This window comes from Carassius auratus, chromosome 21 (assembly GCF_003368295.1).
Source record: "Carassius auratus strain Wakin chromosome 21, ASM336829v1, whole genome shotgun sequence".
Taxonomy (NCBI): Eukaryota; Metazoa; Chordata; class Actinopteri; order Cypriniformes; family Cyprinidae; genus Carassius; species Carassius auratus.
The window spans coordinates 9,626,923-9,649,510 of NC_039263.1; the positions used below are offsets into that span (position 1 = coordinate 9,626,923).

General features: G+C 34.6%; 1 protein-coding gene and 1 long non-coding RNA gene across 5 annotated transcripts; both read left to right on the plus strand.

Moving 5' to 3' along the window:
* The first annotated feature begins 319 nt into the window (after positions 1-319).
* LOC113038406 (regulator of G-protein signaling 14-like) lies at positions 320-11,876 on the plus strand. 3 transcript variants are annotated; one of them, XM_026195780.1, is made up of 15 exons: positions 320-463; positions 1,020-1,041; positions 4,379-4,548; positions 5,600-5,692; positions 5,798-5,941; positions 7,541-7,732; positions 7,810-7,927; positions 8,017-8,060; positions 8,142-8,333; positions 8,552-8,628; positions 8,928-9,054; positions 9,603-9,678; positions 10,135-10,184; positions 10,276-10,378; positions 10,455-11,876. In XM_026195780.1, exons 1-15 carry the CDS (start codon positions 419-421, stop codon positions 10,718-10,720), a joined length of 1,719 nt encoding a protein of 572 aa, XP_026051565.1. In that variant the 5' UTR covers positions 320-418; the 3' UTR covers positions 10,721-11,876. The 3 variants fall into 3 exon arrangements, with proteins under 3 accessions (XP_026051565.1, XP_026051566.1, XP_026051564.1); XM_026195781.1 differs by having other exon boundaries at positions 4,400-4,548; positions 10,132-10,184; XM_026195779.1 differs by having other exon boundaries at positions 321-463; positions 10,132-10,184.
* Positions 11,877-13,261: 1,385 nt separating this feature from the next.
* LOC113038407 (uncharacterized) lies at positions 13,262-20,711 on the plus strand. Of its 2 annotated transcripts, XR_003274780.1 has the most exons (6): positions 13,262-14,601; positions 14,705-14,773; positions 18,650-18,732; positions 18,868-18,945; positions 20,234-20,290; positions 20,461-20,711. It is a non-coding gene; the product is annotated as an uncharacterized LOC113038407 (long non-coding RNA). The 2 variants fall into 2 exon arrangements; XR_003274779.1 differs by having other exon boundaries at positions 13,268-14,773.
* Positions 20,712-22,588: the final 1,877 nt, after the last annotated feature.

Below are 22,588 nucleotides of genomic sequence, written 5' to 3' on the forward strand. Positions count from 1 at the left end.
ATTCACTAACAGAAGTGCAGCGGTTTTTGGTCATGATTGCTTGAACGATAATTAAAAAAAAAAAATAAATCTAATCTAAATCTGCTCTTACAGAACAAAAACATATCAATAGCAAAACAACACATGTTAAAGGTCACAAATACACAATCATTTCTTTTCAATGACCGTTCTTCTACAAAAATGACTTCATTCATTGTGTAACGATGGAAGAACTGCAGCCATGATTTCACTGTAAAAACGTTCAAAAAAGAGCTCTGTCTGAAACATGCCCACACTTCCTCTTGCGGCATGTTACCATGGTAAGACTTCCTGTTCAAGCAGGAAGTTATATTGTGCTCAGAGAACTTCTCATATGCACATCAGAAACAACTCACTCATGCACTCGTTAATAATCTAAAGTACATGAGAATCAAAGGATATGTCTCTGAAAGGGAACAACAATGGGATATCCAACGGACTTAAGGTATGTTCAGAAGGGAGTGAAATGTAATGGTGTGTGTGCACAAAGAGAGAACTGCCACAAAATATGAATCTGATCATGAAAATGTGCTTGGTAACAATGAGCTGACTATTTTTATTTTTAGTTTTTAATTGGCCTTGAACAAGCTAATGTAGAGTTGCAACTACTTTCTTTCATTCAGGGCGAAAACGTCTTTAAAAGTCTTTTTTGGCACTTATGCTTGATTCTTTCCTGCAGATCATTGAAGATATAAGCTCTGCTGCATTACCCGCTGCGAATGAGAAGATCAGAGAACAATAATAGCAGTTAATATGCAATTTAGGGGGAAATGAGCAGCCATTTTGTCTCAGACTCCAATTTCGTGTCACATTTTGTTGCGAGCGGAGAGCTCTTTCCCTCAGTCTGCAGGCGTTGAATCAAACTGCATTCATTTCCAAAGAAATGTGCTTCATCTAAGTCTCAAATGCCACAGATGACTGTGCGCCGTGATCTAGCCTATACATTTTTGTTTAGTGTACTTTATTACAATTCTGATCAATATAATTTCATTTTCCCACAGACCCTGGCTGTTTCAGATGGAGGTGAGTTATGCTTTAATAACTGTTTTTAAAGGGGAAATGGAGGATGAATGATATGTTTCCCTCCATTATGTTTCTTGAAAGCGATCAGGGGAAAGCTGTGTTTTCAAACTTTATCCACGAGGCTGTTGAACAGACATCTAGGTTCAACATACATCTAGGTTTAGCACTTTGACCTGTTTGCACCTTGTTTTTGGGGCAGGTGTAACCACATCAGTTTCCTCTCTCGGTTCAAGTGTCATAATGAGACCGGGAGAGAAAAAACAGGTAGGCAGGCAGGCAGACAGACAGAGGTATAGAAAGTCATGTGACTGTCTGGAAGTGAGGACAATCATCGATAGCACTAGTTATCATCAAGCGCCTGATGCTAGTCATCAGTGTTACTCTAAATCACCCTTGGGAAATTCCCATACTGCCTTTCAGTGCCACAAAAACAAGTGACGAGTGAAGTGCCGGAATAACGGAAGAGAGCTGTAGAAAGTGTTTTTTTTTCGGAAGCATTTACCCCAACGAGACAGTTTAGCAGTGCACATACATAAATGGTAAAAAAAGAAGTGTCAGATTGATGAGCTGATAATTTAGCATGTCTCACATATTCCCACAGACTGAGGAAGAGAAAAGAGAGCTAAATTTGCTCATACGACCATTCTGACTGACATGCTTGTGCATAGTTTTTTTTCTTCACTGTATTATATGCAGTGCTTTTAATTTGACATTACATTAAAATAGAAAACTTCAGTTATTAGAGCCTAAAATAAGATAGATTGTGCAGAAACTGGCAAAAAAAAAAATTCAGCATTGATAATACCTTACTCTCATAGCCTTTGTAAAACCAAAACTCTCCTAAATGTGAATTTATCAAAACTATATGTGAACCTGGATCACAAAACCAGTCATAAGTTGCATGGATATATTTGTAGCAATAGCCAAAAATACATTGAATGGGACAAAATTATAAATGTTTCTTTCACGCCATTCATTTCATTAGGATGTTAAGTTCATGTTCCGTGAAGATATTTAAAAAATTCCCTTCCATTGATATATGAAAACGTAATTTTTTATTAGTAATATGCATTGCTAAGAACTTCTTTTGGACAACTTTAAAGGCGATTTTCTTAATATTTCGATTTTTTTTTTGCACCCTCAGATTCCAGATTTTCAAATAGTTGTATCTCAGCCAAATATTGTCCTATCCTCCATCCATACACCAGCTTTCAGTTTATGTATAAATTTCAGTTTTAAAAAATGTACCCTTATGACTGGTTTTGTGGTCCAGGGTCACATATTTGGTGTAATATCATTTTCTCAGATAAAGTGGGACAGATCTATTTTTTCCCCTTTTTTTGTGATTTCAAGTTTATAACGTGCTTATACAAAATTACACTTAATTTATTTTATTTTTTTAAATTGGAAGTTGGAATCTGGTCGTATTGTGTTGTAATTGTCCCTGTTAGAAAACTGCATTAATGTTAGCTGATCCCGATTTTCTCAAGTTTTTGGAAGATTTTGGCTGGGTTGTTCCTCGTCCCCTAGCTTGATCAGCTTGATCAAGGTCTACTAGGTCAATCACCAATTGGTAGTCCATCTGATACATTATTTATTCATCTAATGCACAAAAATGATGGAAATGGTTACCCTAGAAACAATGTAAAAATAACTACCAGAATAAGAAACACACCATTATTTCACAACAGAAAAAAGGTACAAAAATGTCACTGGGGTGGTACCCCTTTAAAATGTACTAACACATACCATTTTGGTACTAATATATGTACACTTGAGGTACTAATAATGTATGTACATTTAAAGTATTAAAGGGGTTCCTTGAGGTTTACTTATAATGTTAATAAATGCAATACATAAATAAATGCACACACACAAACAAATAAAAAAATAAAAATATATGGAAGAATTATTACTTTCAACTCTCTTTTTGACCCTCTCTCTTAAATGAACTGTTTTTAAGGCCGTGTCCTTCTAGATTCTTAATAATCGGCCATTGTTATGATTGGCTGATGTAATTGCATAGGAAACAGTATCAATGCTCCCTCACTATTGCATGTAAGTGTGTTGATAGTCTCAGCTTCAGACGTCACGCCCACGGGCCATTGGCTAAACGTCTGATGCATATGGGACACAAAAGTGGAAACACTTCAGGATTGTCAAAGTTGTCGTCGGATTGGTTGAGTTCTACAGGATTTCCGTGTCACGTTCTTTAATGTTTCACCTGGAAACAAAGACACCGTGGTGCCAAACCCCCTCATGAAAAAAGAAAGCCTTTGTGTTTACAACTGGGATGACGAGCGCTTATCAGGATCAACACTGGATTTTAGGCTGGCCTTGGCCAATGAAAGCTGCCATGAATTCCAGACCTTCAGTCTGAAGGTCTGGCAACACGAGACTGGCGTGTTGCGTGTTGACAACATAATCAAAATAAAATGGTAATTTCCATCCAGACAAAGCATCATGAAATTATTTACTAAATGAACTATCCACTTGTTCCCTATGCTGGGATCCTTCTGATATCTGTAAACAGACACGAATGAACTGTTTAAACCAAATGCATCAAAACCATGGTCTTTCATGCCATTTGTCACCTTGCCCCCTGGAACCAAAATGAGGTGTTTTTGGGGCTTGATTCAATAAACGGTTGGATTATAACGAGGAGGACGTTTTAAGCTCTGTAATTTGCTGGAAGTTTTAATGGTGCAAAGACCTCTTACATGCCAAAAGATCAAGGCAAATTTGATTTCTCATGTCATGACCCCTTTAATATGCACCTTTTAAGAGTAAATGAGGTACAAAGGTGTCCCTTTTGAAAAGGTACTGCCCTAGTGACAGCTTTTGTACCTTTTTTTGAAAGACCATGGAAAAAGACCCCTGTGAAAAAGTCTAATTGAGCACACTTTTAAGCAGAGTTAATTTTATGAAGAAATAAAATGACTAAGTATGAATGCACTGATTTTACACTTAACTGAATGTTGATTGCAATTAGACTAATTATCATATTATATTTTATAGAGTTTTTTGACCTGCTTAAGTAGGCCTACATCTTTATATGTAATTTGACAATTTATTCTATTGTCTTTATGATGTGGTTCAAGTATACTGCCTAACATTTATGACAAACTAAAATCTATGTTATAGGGTTATTGCATTTTTATTTTGACACAATTACAAAGCACACTTAAAGGTATACTTAAGTGTGTTAAAGAAACAATCATAAAAGTGTAAGTTCTTGGTAGCTTTTTATTCTGTTAATATTTCATACATTTTCTGCAAATTCATTTATTTTTATAATAAATGCTCTATAGCATTCTCTTTGTCTCATGGGTGATAGAACTGAATGTACTGGAAACAGATAATCGGTCAGCATCACAGTACTCCAGCAGTAACAGCAGTCTGCCCACCGTGCCCAGTGAAGGGAGCAGAGGGGTGGGTCAGGTGGCCAGCTGGGCCGTCAGCTTTGAGAGGCTCCTGGAGGACCCAACAGGCGTACGCTACTTCACAGTGAGTAAAGCACCACTACTCGTATAGCTACAGCAGTGAGTGTGAATTTTTATCGACATATCAACAGGGTTTAAGGGAAAATATTGATTTGCCTACTGTGAAAGTTTATTTCACAAATGGCTCTTCTAATAGCACTTGACCCAGAGAGCAACATCTGGCACGTCTGAAATCTGGATCTGGGCTGAAACTGGTTCCTTTCTGGGGAGTTAACTGGACAGGAATGAACTATGTATAATGTCTAAGATTGTCAATTTTATGCAATAATTTAATCATTTTTAATAAAAATAAAATTCAATGTTGACGTACCACTTTAAACTGCTGCTTCAGGCAACTAAGCAAATCTTGCTTTTAATTTAGATCATATTTTTAGTTGAATGACAGTCTGATTTTTTTCTTTCTCTTTTAAATATATATATAAACTGTAAAACGCTGCATGCTGGTTTTCCAACCTCTATTACAAATAGAAAGCTGACTATCTTACTCAGCAGACAAAAGCAGAAGTGGTGTCCTAGAAATAAGCCTTTGCTTCTAGTTTCTAAGTGTACACGTCATACAGTTCTGTACTTACTCACTTCTTAATAAACAGAATGCTGCTGAGAGCGGCTGCCATGTTGTTCGGCACTCTCATTTGTTTACCAACCACGCAGAGCAAGTAATTCAACCCCAATTCATTGTGAAATGTGTAAAACCTGAAAAAAAGGAGGTGAGGAGGAAAACAGCCCACGGTATGAGTCATTGTAATTATAGGGAAATGAGGAGGTGTGGAGACTGTTTCAAAGAGGGGGCTGGAAGAGAGTTTGTTGGGGAAAGGAAACGTTCAGGCGTCTAGGTGAGAGAGCAGTGAGATGGATAAACCTCTGTGAATTTTTCATTTGGTGGCCAACAGAGATGCCAGCTAGAACCAGAAATTAAATTGTTGCCTTGTTTTTAATGATAATTCAGGTGATGGTAATTATCAGGTGTATGTTCCCACCAGCACATGCAGTTCATCTAGATTTGAGGCATATTCTTAGCGTGTTCCCAAAATTACAAGTTTGTTTGTTCACCACAGGGATTTCTGAAATCTGAGGTCAGTGCTGAGAACATCTTGTTCTGGCTGGCATGTGAAAAGTTTCGAAAAATACCCGTCCATCAAACTGAGCAGGTAAATATCAGTATTGTATATCTCTCCCCTTTATCCACTTATTACGGTTTCTTTTTATTAATTCATAGAAATAACATAAATGTTATGTATGTTTTCTTACCCTAGCTTAAGAAAGAGGCATCTTCAATTTATAACACTTTCCTGTCCAGCAATGCAACATCACCCATCAACATAGATGACAGGGTACGGGTTGAGGAGAAAGATGTTCAAAATCCTCATCCTGACATCTTTCAAAAAGCACAACAACAGGTATGTGATGTCATACCATAATGCAGGGTACTCAACCACTGTTTCCATATGTTAAGGCTAAATTATATATATATATATATATATATATATATATATATATATATATATATATATATATATATATATATATATATATAATTTATAATCTTAAATGAATTGTCTCTACAGGTTTTATGTTGTTTTGTAAATCTTTCAATAGATTTTAACAGCATTTTAACTGTAAGAATGGATTCTAGGATTGCTCTTGGTGAATCTGCTACACTGCTGCTGTAATGAGTGAAGGCTTACTACTTACAATTACAGAAATTATGATACATGCTGCTGAAGCTGCAAGGTACAATAGAGAGAACCCTGTAGAAGATTTAAACAGGTGGTGCTAGGGAGGAAGAGGGCTAAAGAAAATTCTCATTGTGCACAATACTATTCTGAACCATTTTGAGAATAAAAAAACAAAAAACTGCTGTGTTGCCAGCTTAAAAGGACCAATCAGTTATCAAAATTGTTTCATGACTTGAACTAGGTGTATTATAATTTTCATCAATGCTCTATTATTATTGTTAAGAATTAGAAAGGAAAAAAGCTGATTCTTTGCAGTATAGGTCTATTTAATGTTAAATATAGGTTATAATTACAATTTCTTTTACACCAATTTCATATTTAATATTGGTAAAAAATATTGGTTTTACATTGCATTCATGGTATACTTCTGGTGTATTCCATTTAAAAAAAAAAAAAAAAATATATATATATATATATATATATATATATATATATATATATATATATATATATATATATATATATATATATATATATATATACAGTTTAGTTGTATCATCTGTTTCCGAAACTTTACATTTCAGGGATATACCTCAAGCAAAAAATGTCATCATCAAGAAACATTTTTTTTTATATAACTAAACTATTGAAAAATTGCGGTTGAAAAATAGAAAGGAAAAAAAAAATGCATCTTTGCAGAATAGGTCTATTTAATTTAACTGGATATAATTACCCTTTTATATATATGTTGAATATTGGTATGAAAATTTGCAATAATGTATTGGTTGTAGTTAACTTTTATCACCAATTCCCTAAAAGTGACTTCATGACTAAATATTTAAGAGTCCCTGCTCATGACAGTTCAAGATGTAATAAGAAAAACTAGAGCATTCCCATTGTAATGAACAAACAAGCAGGCACCTTCATATGTATCTTTTTCAATCAATTTAAAAAACATTTTCAACAACAAGACAACAAAACAGCAGAGATTTTTGCATTGCTCAAACAGGTGAAACAGGATCAACAACCATATGTCTGTGAAAAACCTAAAAGACTGTGCTCCTCTGTGAGGCTTAATAAAGAAGACATGTGTCATACTGAAAATATTTTTCCATTATATAATAAAAAGTGACAGACGTTTTTGTTGTGTCATATGGGATGAGTCAAACCACTTTCATTTAAGAACAGACAGCAATCATGACTCAATTATCCAGAGCTACTAAAAGCAATCAAATCAAGAGCCTGCCCTCCTTTGACTCCCTCTTGAACAGAAGTGTCCTTACCTATCCTATCCTCTCTTTTCCCTCTCCCCGCTTCCAGATCTTCAAACTGATGAAGTTTGACAGCTATTCTCGTTTTGTGCGCTCACAGCTCTATCAGAGCTGCATGCTAGCTGATGTGGAGGGCAGTCCTCTGCCGGGGCTGGACTCTCGTGGCAGACCCATCCCAGCAACAAAACCCACCAGCAGCACTTCACCCAAAGAGCAAGTCAAATTCGATAGAACTAAGGAGGTATGAATTTCTCAAAATATGAAAATTAGAAATGTTTTACCCTAATAAGAGATTCATATGAGGTTGTTGTGTTCCAGAGGTTAAAGGTGAAGCTTGGAACAGCAGATGGTGATGAGGTGGTAGAGAGGAGGAAAGTCAATCTTCAAGGCATGATAGGAAAGGACAAGCGCAAAGAAAAGAGAGGGTCCTGGGGAGGTGAATTTAAGATGTCAATATTGGACAAACTGAACTAAGAAGAGGCCTTTAGACCGTCTAATAAATTCTGTGTTCTCTGCCATTTCCAGAATCACCTATCAGCTTCAAGACTGGACTTGTGAAGAGTTCAGAGGTAACTTGCCACAAAGTCTACTAAGACAAGAATCATATCGTGCCATATCAGTACCAGCTCATATCAATACTGTTGTTGCAGGTTGACAAATTAGTGGCACGCTCTGCAGACGGAAGGGTAGATAAGTACTGCTGTGTCTTCCTGCCTGATGGTACAGCTTCTCTGACCCCAGCCCGACCTGGCGTCACAATCCGGAACATGCTCACTGGACTGTGTGAAAAAAGAGGCCTTCCTCTTTCAGACATCATTATTTATCTACATGGCAAAGACAAAGTAAGAAGTGTGAAAAATGTACATGTGCATTACCAGTCAGAATATGGACACAAATTACTGAATTTAGTTTCTCATGAGCCTAAAAACCTTTTTATAAAATGTTTTTATAGACAAATAAAAAATATGCCCATGTATGAATTTCTTTTCAAATATAGAATTTTGATTTTATTTTTTGTGTTTATTTTTTATTGTTATTTCCCATTGGGTGTTATGTATAGCAACCACTGTCACTGGACCAGGACAGCTCTGTGCTGAAGGACCAGCAGGTGTTTTTGGAACTGAGGGTCACATTTGCGTGAGTGCTAGAAAAAGAAATATAATTCTGTGCATAACGACATACTTTGAAGAATGCTAATAACTGACAATGTTCAGTTCCTGTTGATTTCCATCATACTTTTTGTCCACACAAACCAAGTCAATGTGAACAGAAACTGTTTAGTTAAGAATATTCTTCAAAATGCATTTTGTGATTCACAGAGCACAGAAGAAAGAAGTAATACAGGTTTGAAACCACACGAGGGTAGATAAATGATTTTTGGGTGGAGCTAAACAATCTGTATGTGCACATGTGTTTGTGTTATGTCTCTTGTACAGAGTGAAGGTAGCCTTCGCAGGAAAGACGGTGGCCGTTGTAGTGAAGTCTAATAAGACCCTGCAGGACGCCCTAGCGGCCATGCTTCAGAAATACCGCCTCAGGTCACAGGATGCCATTGTCAGCATGGTGAGGGGAGGCCTAGAGTGACCGGAACAGCCATTTCATTCTTTGTTGAAAGTTAATAGTTTGTCCTTTTCTGATGGACCACAAACATTTAGGCAAACATTGACAGATTTTCCTGTTTCTTTTGTTAAAAAAAAAAAAAACGCAGCTGCAAAAGTAGGACAGAGCCAGTACTGAACAAATCATTTAATGTGTTTATGTCCATCAGAGCCCCCGCACACAACCCAGAAAACCTCCAAAAGATTTAGAATGCAGAAGAAACCTCTAGATGCTCTATGCTATTCATTATTGTAATGTATTTTAGCTTCATTTCAAAACAATTATTTTCTCAATATGAGAATAAAGAGAATATAATAAGATAATAGAGTCTGCACAACTGAATGCTTTCCCTCCAAAATCATGTTTTTCATATAACATCATGTTTTTTTCTATGAATTATCATAAATTCTAATCAAAATAAATACTATTATAGATGACATTGATCTCTCTGTTTCAGCCTTTATGTCAGTCATGTGCTAACATGCTTTATCATTTCTGTTCTCTATTTTCAGAGTGAAACTGGAGAGATATTAAGTATGAACACAGCAGTCACCTCTTTGGCCAATAAGACACTAATTCTAGATAAAGGTATGTAAAAAATTCTACATCTGTCAGGTTTCACACAAGGAAGACAGACACACATATAGATAGATAGATAGATAGATAGATAGATAGATAGATAGATAGATAGATAGATAGATAGATAGATAGATACATAAATAGAGAATGAACCAACCTTGGAATTTTCCTTAAAGCTTGAATTAACAGACAATGATCCATGTGATCCATGTTCTACTCTCTGCGCTAGATTTACAGTGCCATGCTCTGTGGAGAACATGTCATCTTCCATCTGTGTTGTCGTTGTGGGCCCTGTACAGCACTAAACCTGTCCCACACACGACCCATTTACATTATATGTGATCTATATAGATGGAATTTATCAACATTTCAACAATGGGAAATTATGATTCCTTTTTTTCTTCCCTGGAATCAGTCTTGTAAAACAGCCCATTCTAAGATGAAAACTGTAATTCTCTCTAGCAGGTGTTGATCAGGCCAGCAGCCCCAAAGGGAACTCAACTCCTTCATTACAAGTGAGTCTACTGCTTTCAGATAGCAGAATTCTATATCTTTATATTCTTCAGTCCTTCTTTGAGGTCTAACATCTTGTGCATCTGTCACCAGGATCGGAGAGGTGGTGTGGATGCAAACATGTTCCCTCCAGGGATTTCCAGATCTGCTGCCCGTCAGAAGAACCCTGGATTGAGAAGAACCTATGACATGGAGGGTAAATGATGATTTTCTAATTTATTTTCTCTTGGTCTTCGACCAATCTGCTCATCTAAAGCTATTGGGACTTTCAGGTTTGGTGGAGTTGTTAAACCGAGCTCAGTGCTGCAGTGCTGATGATCAACGAGGCCTGCTGAAGAAAGAACATCTAATGCTGCCTCAGTTTCTCCAGTTACCCATGGAAGAAGTGGACGAAGCTGAGACAAACAGATCACTGGAGGAGTCTTGCTCCAGTATGGGGTCTTTTGAAGTGGATTCTCCTGGAGTACAATCAGAAACATTAGGGAAGGAACAATCAGAAAATGAGTGCTCAAACCAAGCTCGAGAAACCGTGGTGTGAGCTAAACGGACCTGTTACATCTTTTGCTTCAATGATCTGTCACACTGGAGCATGAAGAATAGAGAATAATGTTTCAGCAATGTGAACATGGTGGTCTTTAATGATGGACAATTTTTCTTTATAAAAGCAATGATATGAAATATTGTTTACAGTAGATGTAATTCTGCACGTTATTGTCCAGCTGCTTGTATTTATTTTAAAATGATTTACATAACAAAATTGCATTCTGTGTTCACGAAGACATTGCATACTTGGCTTAAAGGTTAAACATTAGCTAATGCATTAGTTATCGGGAATTAAGTTTTTAAGCATTTATAAGGCTGGATTAATTTTAATTTATAAATGTATAAATTTGCCTTTAAAGGGTTAGTTGACACAAAAATGAAAATTAGCCCATAAATTACTCACCCTCAAGTCATCCTAGGTGTATATGGCTTTCTTCTTTCAGACAAATCCAGTCTGAGTTATTTTAAAAATTGTCTTTGATCTTTCAAGCTGTTTAATGACACTCACCTGGAGTCTCAGGCAGCTCTGGGGGCTGAACAAAGGCCTCCTGTAGCGAATCGATGCATTTTTCTAAGAAAATATAAATATTCAAAAAGCAGTAATCACTTACTAATGTAGCTTGCGCCAACAGTTGCACACAGAAGCAGCTCTGGGCGGATGACGTATGAGGTCGGCCTTGCGCATGCACTGGTGAGTCTCATGAAAAACAATGTTTCTTAACAGGAGCGAAGGAAGAAAGGTTTCCTTACTTTAGTAAAGGAAAACCAGTCTCCTCTTGGCTTATATCAAAATCCTCTGATATTTTTCTTTACAAATCCTAATTTTGTACTTATAATTTGTGACCGTCGTTTTGTTTTGATCTCTAGCCTGTGCATATGCATTCGTCACTTCTGAGCGGCACATGTGCAAAGCCGACCTCATATGTCATCTGTGTACAACACCGAGCACAAGCTAGATTAAAGTGATTATTACGTTTAAAATATTATTATTATTTTTCTTACATCAAACTTTGTTCACCCTCCCGGAGCTGTGCTAGGCATTAAGGATGGGCTTTTTTATTTAACTTATTTTGGACTGATGCACTGTAACACCCACTGAGTGCCATTAAACTGCTTGCAAAGATCAAAGACACATTTTTTATATAACTCTGTCTGGATTCGTCTGAAAGAAGAAAATCATACAAACCTAGGATGACTTGAGGGTGAGTAATTTATGGGCTTATTTTCATTTTTGGGTCAACTAACCCTTTTAATATTTAAAACATATTAGTGTATGTAAAAATGTACATTTATATTTGGGGCCTTTATTGACTTTATTAACAGTTTCCTTAATGTAACATTTCTGGGTGAAACAGGATATTTTTTTAAAACAAAGGAGGCTTGATTTTTTTCTTATGTGATTTTTTTCCTTGATTGGATCATGAAAAGTGGGCAACCAAACCAGAACTAGATGAGTAAATTTTTCGAACTTTGAAGTTGGTTTGAGAAAGTCTAGCCTGAAGTTTGAAAAAGTTTTAAAATCTGTAAATAGTTGTAAAAGCTTTAATATCTGAAAGGTTTTTTTTATTTATTTATTTAATGTATAGGTATATAGATAGATAATATAAGATAATAAAAGACCAACTATAACAACCTAAAAAAGCTAAAACCCAGTTAAAATAAAGACCAGATAAAATTGGCAAAGACTATCTAGAAACTATCTACTTAAGAATACCTACCTGATGCTAGCAAGATTGAACATGGTTTAGCCATTTAGCTAGCAAGTTTCTAGCATGTTTGACATGTTACTAACATGTTGTTACCATGATTAGTCTGTTGTTAGCATCATTAGCAGGTTACTAAAATGTTTTTAACATGATTAGGAAATTATTTGCATTTTGTTACCACGATTAGCAAGTTTCTAACATGACTAGAAAGTTACTAGCATTATTATGTTATGATTAGCATGTTACTAGTGTATAGTTAATTAACATGATTAGCAAGTTTCCAACATTTTGTTTCTAGCATGATTAGCATGTTGTTAGCATGAGTAGCGATATACTAACACGTTGTTAACATTTTCTAGCATGATTAAAATGTTACTTGCATATTGTTAGCATGATAAGCAAGTTATTAGTATGTTTCTAGCATTATTAGCGATTTACTAGGCACGTCCTGATTTTGCCAAGTCCGATGTGTTCCTAGGTCAACATATTTTGTTGACCCTGGAACAACATTTTACTCCAAAAATATATTCTTAACCATATCCCTACACCTAAACCTAACCTTAACCATGAGTAATCCCTAAAATCAGAGGAAATGATAGATGAATGACACTGATGTACAAGCACCAAACACTGATTTTAAGCATAAACTTCACAAAATCTATAAACTGGTTCTTCAAATCTGATTGGTTAATCACAATGTTGTTCCAGGGTCAACAACGATGTTGTCCCAGGAACATGTCTCACTTGGTAAAATCAGGTTAGGCATTTACTAGCATGTTGTTAACATGTTTCTAGCATGATTACCATGTTACTAGCATTTTGTTAGTGTTATTAGCAAGTTACTAGAATGTTTCTAACATGATGTGCAAGTTACTAGCATGATGCGCATGTTACTAGCATGCTTCTAACATGATGAGCATGTTTCAAGCATGTTGTAAACATGATTCGCAAGTTACTAGCATGTTGCTAGCATTTTTATAGCGTGATTAGCATGTTTCTAGCATGATTAGGATGTTACTAGCATGTTGTTAACAGGATTAGTAAATTACACTTTTGTCTAAAATCAGTTCATATATGGTGCAGCTTCAGATGGTTCTGAGCATAAAATAACAGTCCTGCTTTGCATTTCTATACAAAAAACCTTATGCATTTTTGTGCCTTCGAGATGCACATTGCAGTCCCTCTGATTTTTTTCTGTGACAAGCTTGCCATGCTTGCTATTCTTGCTGTGCTTACTGAAATTTCCATGCTTGCTATATTTTTATTGGCTGTGCTTTCAGTGCTTGGCCCTATATTCTGCTATTATCACCATAACTTTTTAAATATTTAATTAAACATATAGTACAGTTTTAAGCATTGGTATGCAGAATATAATCTCACTTCCTAAACCATTTAACCACATTAACAAGATATTTCAAGATATAACAACAAAATCCTCAGACTCTGTAAATGGTACGGTGGGTGTTCTTTATTTAGTCTTGGGGTGTCCAAATCTGTTCCTTATGGTCAACTGTCCTGCAGAGTTTGGTTTTTGAAAAGTTTTATTCCTAGTTTAGAATTCCTAAATGGAATCGTTAACACTAGTCTCTGCATCACAAGTGACATAATCTAAAAAACATTTCAGAGGTAGTTTCTTGTTAAACCTAAATCAAATAATATAATTTTTCATTTCATTATGATTTTAATGGCTTAAAAGATTGATAGCTAATATCCTCGCTTCTGTGATGAACTCTCAAGGTTTGTTGGGTTTTGGTGTGTGCCTTTTGAAGACATGCAACTGCCCCGGGGTGAATAGAGATAGAATGACAGAAATGGAAGGAGGTAAAATAGAGGCACAGAGGAAGAAGAAGCTAATGCATGGAGTGTACTCAGCTATTAAACTTGATGCTGATGGTACCCTAGGCTTTAATAACACACACACAAACCAAACACACAGTCACACATTTTCCTCTAGTGCACCTTGTCCTCAGGAAAGTCTTCATCAGGGACATTATTTTTATGGCCTCTGAATGGACATCGTGTAGCAATGTAATCAGATGACTAGCCCCCAAGCTAAGGCACATATAGAAAGAAATAGAAAAGGAGAGAGAGAGAGAGAGAACAAGAGAAGAGAAGGGATGGAAAGGGAGAGAGAGAAAGAAGACTGAAGGGAGGGAGGCGAATCTGTGAGGTGAGGATTCTGCCTTACATCACTGAGCATGTCTTTGTGAGGATACGATTGCTACTGTTCTAACTCGTTTTTTTAAAGGTCTGTTTTGTGTTGTTTCAAGCAGAACAGTGCTGCACAACTGCGTGTCTGTCCTCAGTGAGTGTACACTGAAATAACAACAGGTTTTTTCAAGGTAAGACCACTTTAACAAACTCCAATATATAATGTTTATTTTATTTTATTTTTTATGCTAATTGCAGCTTATGCACCAGATAAAAAAAATGTATTTAGAATATATATATATATATATATATATATATATATATATATATATATATATATATATATATATATATATATATATATATATATATATATATATATATATATATATATATTTAGTTTAGAGTGTTGATGTCATCTTAACCCTGTGTGTGTGTGTGTGTGTGTGTCAGAAGCAGAACAGTTCAATCAAAAACAAAGAGTCTGCTACACACACATACACACACCCACACACACACTCACCTAAACACACACACACACACACACACACACACACACACACACACACACACACACACACACACACACACACTTGTTTTTCTTCCACTTTGGGGACTTTCCATTGGCTTTTGTTGTTTTGAATACTGAGCTAATGATATGTCATATCCCCTAACCCTACAAATGACCTTTTTCAGTTTCATTAAGATGTTATTTTGCTTATTATTTAGCTGTTTTCCCTCTTGTGGACCATTAGTCACGACAATGTAGGTGACTTCAAGTTTTAACATCCTTTTCGCAACAATTGGCCTCTACATTGTAGCTAGACCCAGACACACCACAGCTGCACCCCACTTTCCACAGAGTTCATTGTTAGATGCTATACGATGTTAAACTGTCAATCTAACCTTGACTAATATGTAGTTAAGTAGTCAAAATGTATTTATTAGAAGTTATGCACAGAAGTGTTTTGGTGCTGTTGTCATATCAGACAGTTCTGCTCCTACACCAGAGAGAGTCTGTCGGTTTTACTAGAAGGTCCAGAAATGGCATTTTTATGAAAAATTATGAGGTCCAAAAAAAAAAAAAAAAAAATAAAAAATAGTGTATGTGTATAGTATAGTGCTGTCCCACAGTTCTACGACTGATATAAAATATCAAATGGAAACTCTTAACCTAAAGTTATAAACTAAAATTTGTGGTAAATTTCTCATAGTGACTCATAAAACTGATTTCCTGTGATGTATTAGATTGCAACGGTTATCCATCTTACTCTTCCAATTTTAATAGATGTTTTCTGTTCAGAACAATTCAGGGTTTGTGCACACCATGTTCAAAACTGATCTGAGATGAATCATTAGATTTAGCTGGCTTGGTTTATGGAACATAGCTGCCAGTTAATTGCTCATGACAGACATGTAAAGTACACTTTTAGTCTATTTTAAACAACATGAATGATTCAGTGTGTAATCAAAAGATGAGGTCAGCCAACTTAAATGAGTCAAGCTAATCATTTTCTATTACTAATCTGAATAAACTCAAACCGCATTGTTGCAACCGTTCTCCAGAACACTCTGCACAGGCAGAAAGTTTGAAAGATGAAAAATCACATTTTGAGACAGGGGTCCCTGTAATCTAAACCCACCCTTGAGGGACACCACCCATCACATTCATTCCTTCATCTGTCAGGCTCCTGGTACCGGCTTGTTGCCATGGTAATACCGTCTGGTGGTGCATTCGGAAGAGCTGTAGAGTCGTAATTGGCCTCAGTCCTGGGTGAGATTTTGAATAACTGCTTCCGTGCCATTGCTCTTGTTTAGAATAACTATTGAATACTGATTAAAGATTCTGTTTTTAGGATATATACACAAAATACTGAGCCGAGATGCAGGAGGAAAATGGAGGCAATTTTCTTTTTATTTGTATTTTCTCTTGCTTAACATTTGCATCTCATTAAAAAAAATTATCGCCCTCTCTATTTATCACTCTATCTATATCTCTGTTTCATAGTCTCTCTCCTGCCAGCAAATACACATGCATGCAACAGGGCTGATGGTTCGATGAGTCACCATCTGTTGTGTTCTAGGTGCTTACTTTTGCACCAATCTCATATCTGAGGTCAGACTCGCCTCAGCTGGTGGTCTTCTTCTAGTTGATGTGACATTTCAAGTGTCCTGCAGGCAGGGTTGGCGGGTTTTCATAACAAAACCTGTCCAATTGCTACTCAAAACTAGCAGAATAACTTATCGAGGGGTGTCCACAGGTAAAAAACTCTATTTTTTGGAGGAGTACCCCAGGTAAAATTCACATTCCAATTCCTAAATATCACGTTTTTAGGGTGCTTCAACCTGCGGACATGAAAGCCATGGCAACCCACGGCAACAGTGTTAAATTAGCCCAGTTCCACAGGAAAACTGAAGACTTGGCAACATTGCATGAAGGGCGATAATTTCTTTATAGTTCCTCTAAAACTATTTTTGTCGAACAACAACAACAATTATAATAATAACTGCCAGTAAAGAAATTGATATTGTTTTAATATTATTGTTATAAATTATTAATATTATAAATATTCTATAATTTAATTATAATTGATTAATATAATATACAGATATAATATGAATTAATAATTTATCAAATCAATAAGTAACTATTAAGTAATTAATGAGTAATTATTGACACAGGCTGACCTCATATAAGATTAATGAGAACTTTCAATATTTATACTTATTATATACTTGTACTGTTTTTGTACTATATATTATTACACTGCATGAACATTGAATTTAATTAAACTAGTCGCTGCAGACTGAAAGGTTCTTTAAATGTAATTTGCTAATGTAACTATCAAGTCATTTACTAAATGGCTGAAGCTGATTCGCTGCTGATTCTGCAGCCAATTGCACAACATTCTCTGAAACCCTCCACCTCCCCCAGCTCCACCTGTCTCGAACTGCTATGGGATTTATGTATGACTGTTTATGCAGCAGCAGTATATCTTACATGCTCACACATCTCTGACTCTGTTACAATTTGCAAGTCCATACTTTTAGCAGTTTGTAGCAGATCTAGTCCACCAAAACCAAATACATTAACATGCTAAACTATTCTATAAATTGTCATTATTGAAGTTAACCCTAACTTAAATTATCTTGAAAATGTCTGTATTATATGTCTTTATTTCATACTGTACAGCATACTGTACTTCAAGAGGAAATAAACTATGGTATTGTGCTGTTTTATAAACTGCTTGCCTTGGATTCATCATATTATATTGATGAATTTATATATCATTCATCAGCAATGTCTATTCATAGGTCAGTATATGAGCTACCATGTGTTTGCAGTTGAAGAGGTTTAAAAGGTGTTGATGAGTCATATCAGTGAAAGGAAAGACTAAGCAGACGGAAAATAGATGCAGTCAGCCTAGGTTTAGCTTGCCAAAGACTGAGATTATTAAATGCATTTATGCAATCAATGTTCTGAGCCGTCAATAACAAAGGAGTTTCAAATCATCTCATATGAACAGAAAGAGCCCAGAGATTATTTATTTGAAGCTGAGGTGGCATTCATAAATGCATTTAGCAAACATCAATATTTCTACACAAGCAGTTGAAAATATGATGTGTGCAGAAAGAAAAATACAGAAGTTAGTCACAAGCTTATTTACAAGCTTGATACAGAAGCTTTTTTTTTTTTTAAGAGATCATCCAATGAGCATTCGCTTCACTGTTTTGCTCCAAATTTTGGATTTGGGATATTCAGATTCAGGTTTCTTTTTTACCTCACAAATGTCTCAATCTCAGCTACGCCTACAGTACCTTGCCATGGGATTCCCGCCAGACGCAATTTGGAAAGGGTTTGTTCGATGACAAATATTCCACAGAGACTTGGTACAAAAAGTTGTGAAAATGAGCCAGGCTTCTAAAGAAGACCCATCATCTCTGTGGACCAATTACAGTTATCATCCTATCAAACAAAAGAGAGACATTCAGCGACGAAGACCGTCTTTGGGAAGTATTATCATGGCTAATATTATTGTTCTCTATATCTCTTTTTATATCTTCAGATAAGCAGTAGCGCTTATTACATTATCTAAAGACACAGCTGATTTCCCTCCTCAATCGAGACATGGACAGAACAGAGAACAAAGTGAGTGGAGACTGAACCAAATGCAGAGAGCATCACAAAATACAGAGGAAGCTGTCCTAATAGAAAATACAGATGTTCCAGTTGTGCAAGCAAAAGACTTTCTGGCCTTAACTCTTTATATTTTCATTCCCCAAGGTGTCCACCATCTCCCCGCAAAAACAGACAGTAAAAAATAGATCCAAGTCCACAGAGGAGGTACAGCAAGCCAAAAAGGTAATGGCTCTACAGACTGTTAATGTCACACACATTTCAATTTAAGTGAACCTCATCTTTAATGTGACTTTTGTGCATATAGATGACAGTGTTCATTGGTGCATCAAATGAGATGATGATTAAATGGGAGGGGTCTGTGTGTTGATTTTTGGCTTCTAATTTGAAAGTGCTTTAGTAAAGTACTTTACTTACCTCACTGTTTTACACCATTACTGCCCACAATATAAAAAAAACAAGTGTGTAATGCACAAGCAGTGTGACACTCTACTAAAGATTTCAGCAGCTGTCCAGCACCATCTAGTGATGTGGTCGAATAATCTCTGAATGTGTGTGTGTGTGTGTGTGTGTGTGTGCATGTGTGCGTATGCGTAACACATTTTTGTCCCTATTTAGTCAGGGGAAAATATCTTTACCTTTCTATGAATGCATAGAGACTTAGTAATTTATAGAAAAAAAAGTTATATTTATAAAAAAATATACAATATAATACTACTACTAGTAGTACTATGTATTTATTTACATATCTTTTTTTTTTTTTTTGCAATAGACAAAATATCTCTGCCTTCACTTGAGTGCATAGTTAGTGACATCCTCTTTTGTAAAAATCATTCATAAATAATGTTTCACCTCTTCCATCCATCCATCCATCCAGTAAAATAAAAATAAATATAAAAATAAATAAACTAATGTTATATTAATAAAAACAGGAATGATATTTTTATTAATAATAATAATAATAATAATAATAATAATGTTTATTACTACTACTTGTACAAGTATTTATTTATATTTTTTGTAATAGAAAAAATATCTCTGCCATAATAACCCTAAATATCTATTAACCCTATAAATCTATTAATTTGTTATTAATAAAAAACATGACTGTTATTTTTAATAATATATATATATATATATATATATATATATATATATATATATATATATATATATATATATATATATATATATATATTATATTTTTTGGTTATGTTGTGCACACTTGCACACTTTTTGTTTTCAAATTGATGAAGAAGTTTTCTTGAATTGCTGGTGCTTTTTCTATTTTTATGTGTTTTCTGAAGTTGAAGTGCCCTGAGCTCTCTCAGCCACCATTTAGAAAAGGTGTAAATATGTACTGCAGCTTTGAGAGTTATTTCTCAACTGCAAGCAAAAAAGTCATATTTTTGAAAAGTGCATGACCTTACTTAGATAGCTGAGTAAACGTGCATGTGTTCAGAAAGCCTCTTTCTGCTTTCTAAAGTCTTTTGTTTATGCTCTCCTGCCACAGGCCTTTCATACACCACAAAAATCTCTTCCGGCTAAATCAGAAACCGAACAACTAGAGGTAAACATGAAATGACGGATCATGGGCCTCTTTGACTTTGAAAAAGAATTAGATCAAAGATTAGACCAAAGACCAGTCAGTGCTGCTTGTGCTGTCAGTGCTGCTTTATTATGTGCTTCATGTTTTATGTCCTTGATTACTTTGTGTCTAATGTATTGTATATTTTATAGGAAACCTCAGAACTGAGTGCCTCATCAGAGGAGTTCAAATGATTGCTGGATTCAAACTTCGGGGCTTTGAGATTTAGACAGCTCAACTGGAATTATGGGTAATAACAAGAGGATGATTCAGTGTCTCCATTTATAAAATAGTGACTCAGTTCTAATTAGTTTAGTTATCATAGAAGAAAACAATAATCATGTGTTCTTGAATTTGTATGAGTCTGATCATGTTTGTGAAATAAATGCATAACTGGATATCAGTGAATTTGTATGTGATTCATATGAACAGGTTACATACAGTACATATACAGATGTAGTGACTTGTAACTCATCAATGAAACTTGAAAAACTAAATTGAATTAAACAAATCACAGTTGCACATTGTTTTACAGTACATAAAGTGCACTTTTCTAAGAGAGCATTGGGTAATAAAAGTTAACTACATGGTATAAGGGTTATTACCTAGTAATTGTATTATTAAAAAGTGCATAGTATGTCGAACAGGACTGTAAACTTTAAGTGCTATACCAAAATCACTAATGTTCAAAAGTAACATTAATGGTACATTTTAAGTGCTTTGAAAAATATAATTTTATTTTATTCAAAAAAAGTATTTAAAATATTTAAGTAACTAAATATCATAGCAATAAAGGTCCTTAAAATAACAGCAGTTTTTTTAACTTAAGATTTGTGTAATATAATATACAGTAGCTTAGATTCAGATAATATAATAATAATTATTTCAATAATATCATATTATTATAAAATATTCAGTCTTAAATTAAGCATAAACCTCATTAATTTGTAACAATTATTAATAACAAGATAAATATTTAAACTTAATTGGTAACACTTTATAATAACTGCACACTATTAATCATTAGTTAAGCATTAGGAAACAGTTAATTCATCATTTATAAAGCATTAATAGAAATTTATAAGCAGTTTATAAATACAGATATAAATGCTTTATACCTGATTTAAAAGCATATCTATAATGTATTTAATAATTGTTTTTTCATACGTTATTAATGATCAATTTAGCATTTCTAAATTAAGTATAGCATTATTTACAAACCAGTTATTAAGGACTTGTCAGTGGTTCATAAGATCAATTACAAATTGTAAGTAAATTATTGATAAACTATTTAAATGTGTATTCATACATCTTATTATTCAGATATACAGTAATAGTTACTTAGAGTGTTAATAAATGGTTTATTAACATGTTTTTCAACTGTAATTCAGGGTTAATTCAGGTAGATCTAAAACATGTAGTTGTTAGTTAACTATTTTTGTGAGCTCATCTAAAGTGAGGACTATTTATGCCTTATAAAGCTTTTACAAATGAGATTTAAAGACTGTTAATATTTCTATGTTCTGTATCACTGTGTTGTGTTTGTTTCCTTTGTCTGTTTAGAAGATAACTGAGCCTTTAAAAATCCTTTATGCTTTACAAAGCATAACTAGTCCTCACTTTAGATGAGCTCACATAAATAGTTAACTGGCCACTACTAAATGCTTTATAACTACCTGAATTTACTACATTTACTTGCAATTTCTTGTGATCTTATGAATCACTGGCAACTCATAAATAACTGGTTTGTAAATAATGATATAATTCCTTGAGAAATGATAAATTGATCATGAATAAACTATGACAATAAAATTATTAAACTCATTATAGATATGCTTTTAAATCAAGAATAAAGCATTTATATCTGTATTTATAGACTGCTTATTAATGTCTGTAATGCTTTATAAATTATGAATTATCTGTTTACTAATGCTTAATTAATGATTAATAGCGTGCAGTTATTATAAAGTGTTACCTAATTTTTGTATTAATACAGTGTAATACAGCTTCAGATAATATCCCAAATTGTGTTTATATCTTGAAATAAGCACAAACCCCACTAAATCTTGTTTCTTAGGTATGTTCATACGTTACTGAAAAAAAAAAAAAAGACAAAAACACTGATTAAGAACATGATTTTTGCAGTGAGAGAGTGAAACAAAACATATATAATGATTCTGGGGATTTAATGAGTGAATTAAACCGTCTGGATTTCTATTCTAGGCATCAGATATATTATCAGCTTTATATTTCCAAATGTATCCACTGCAGTCAAAACGC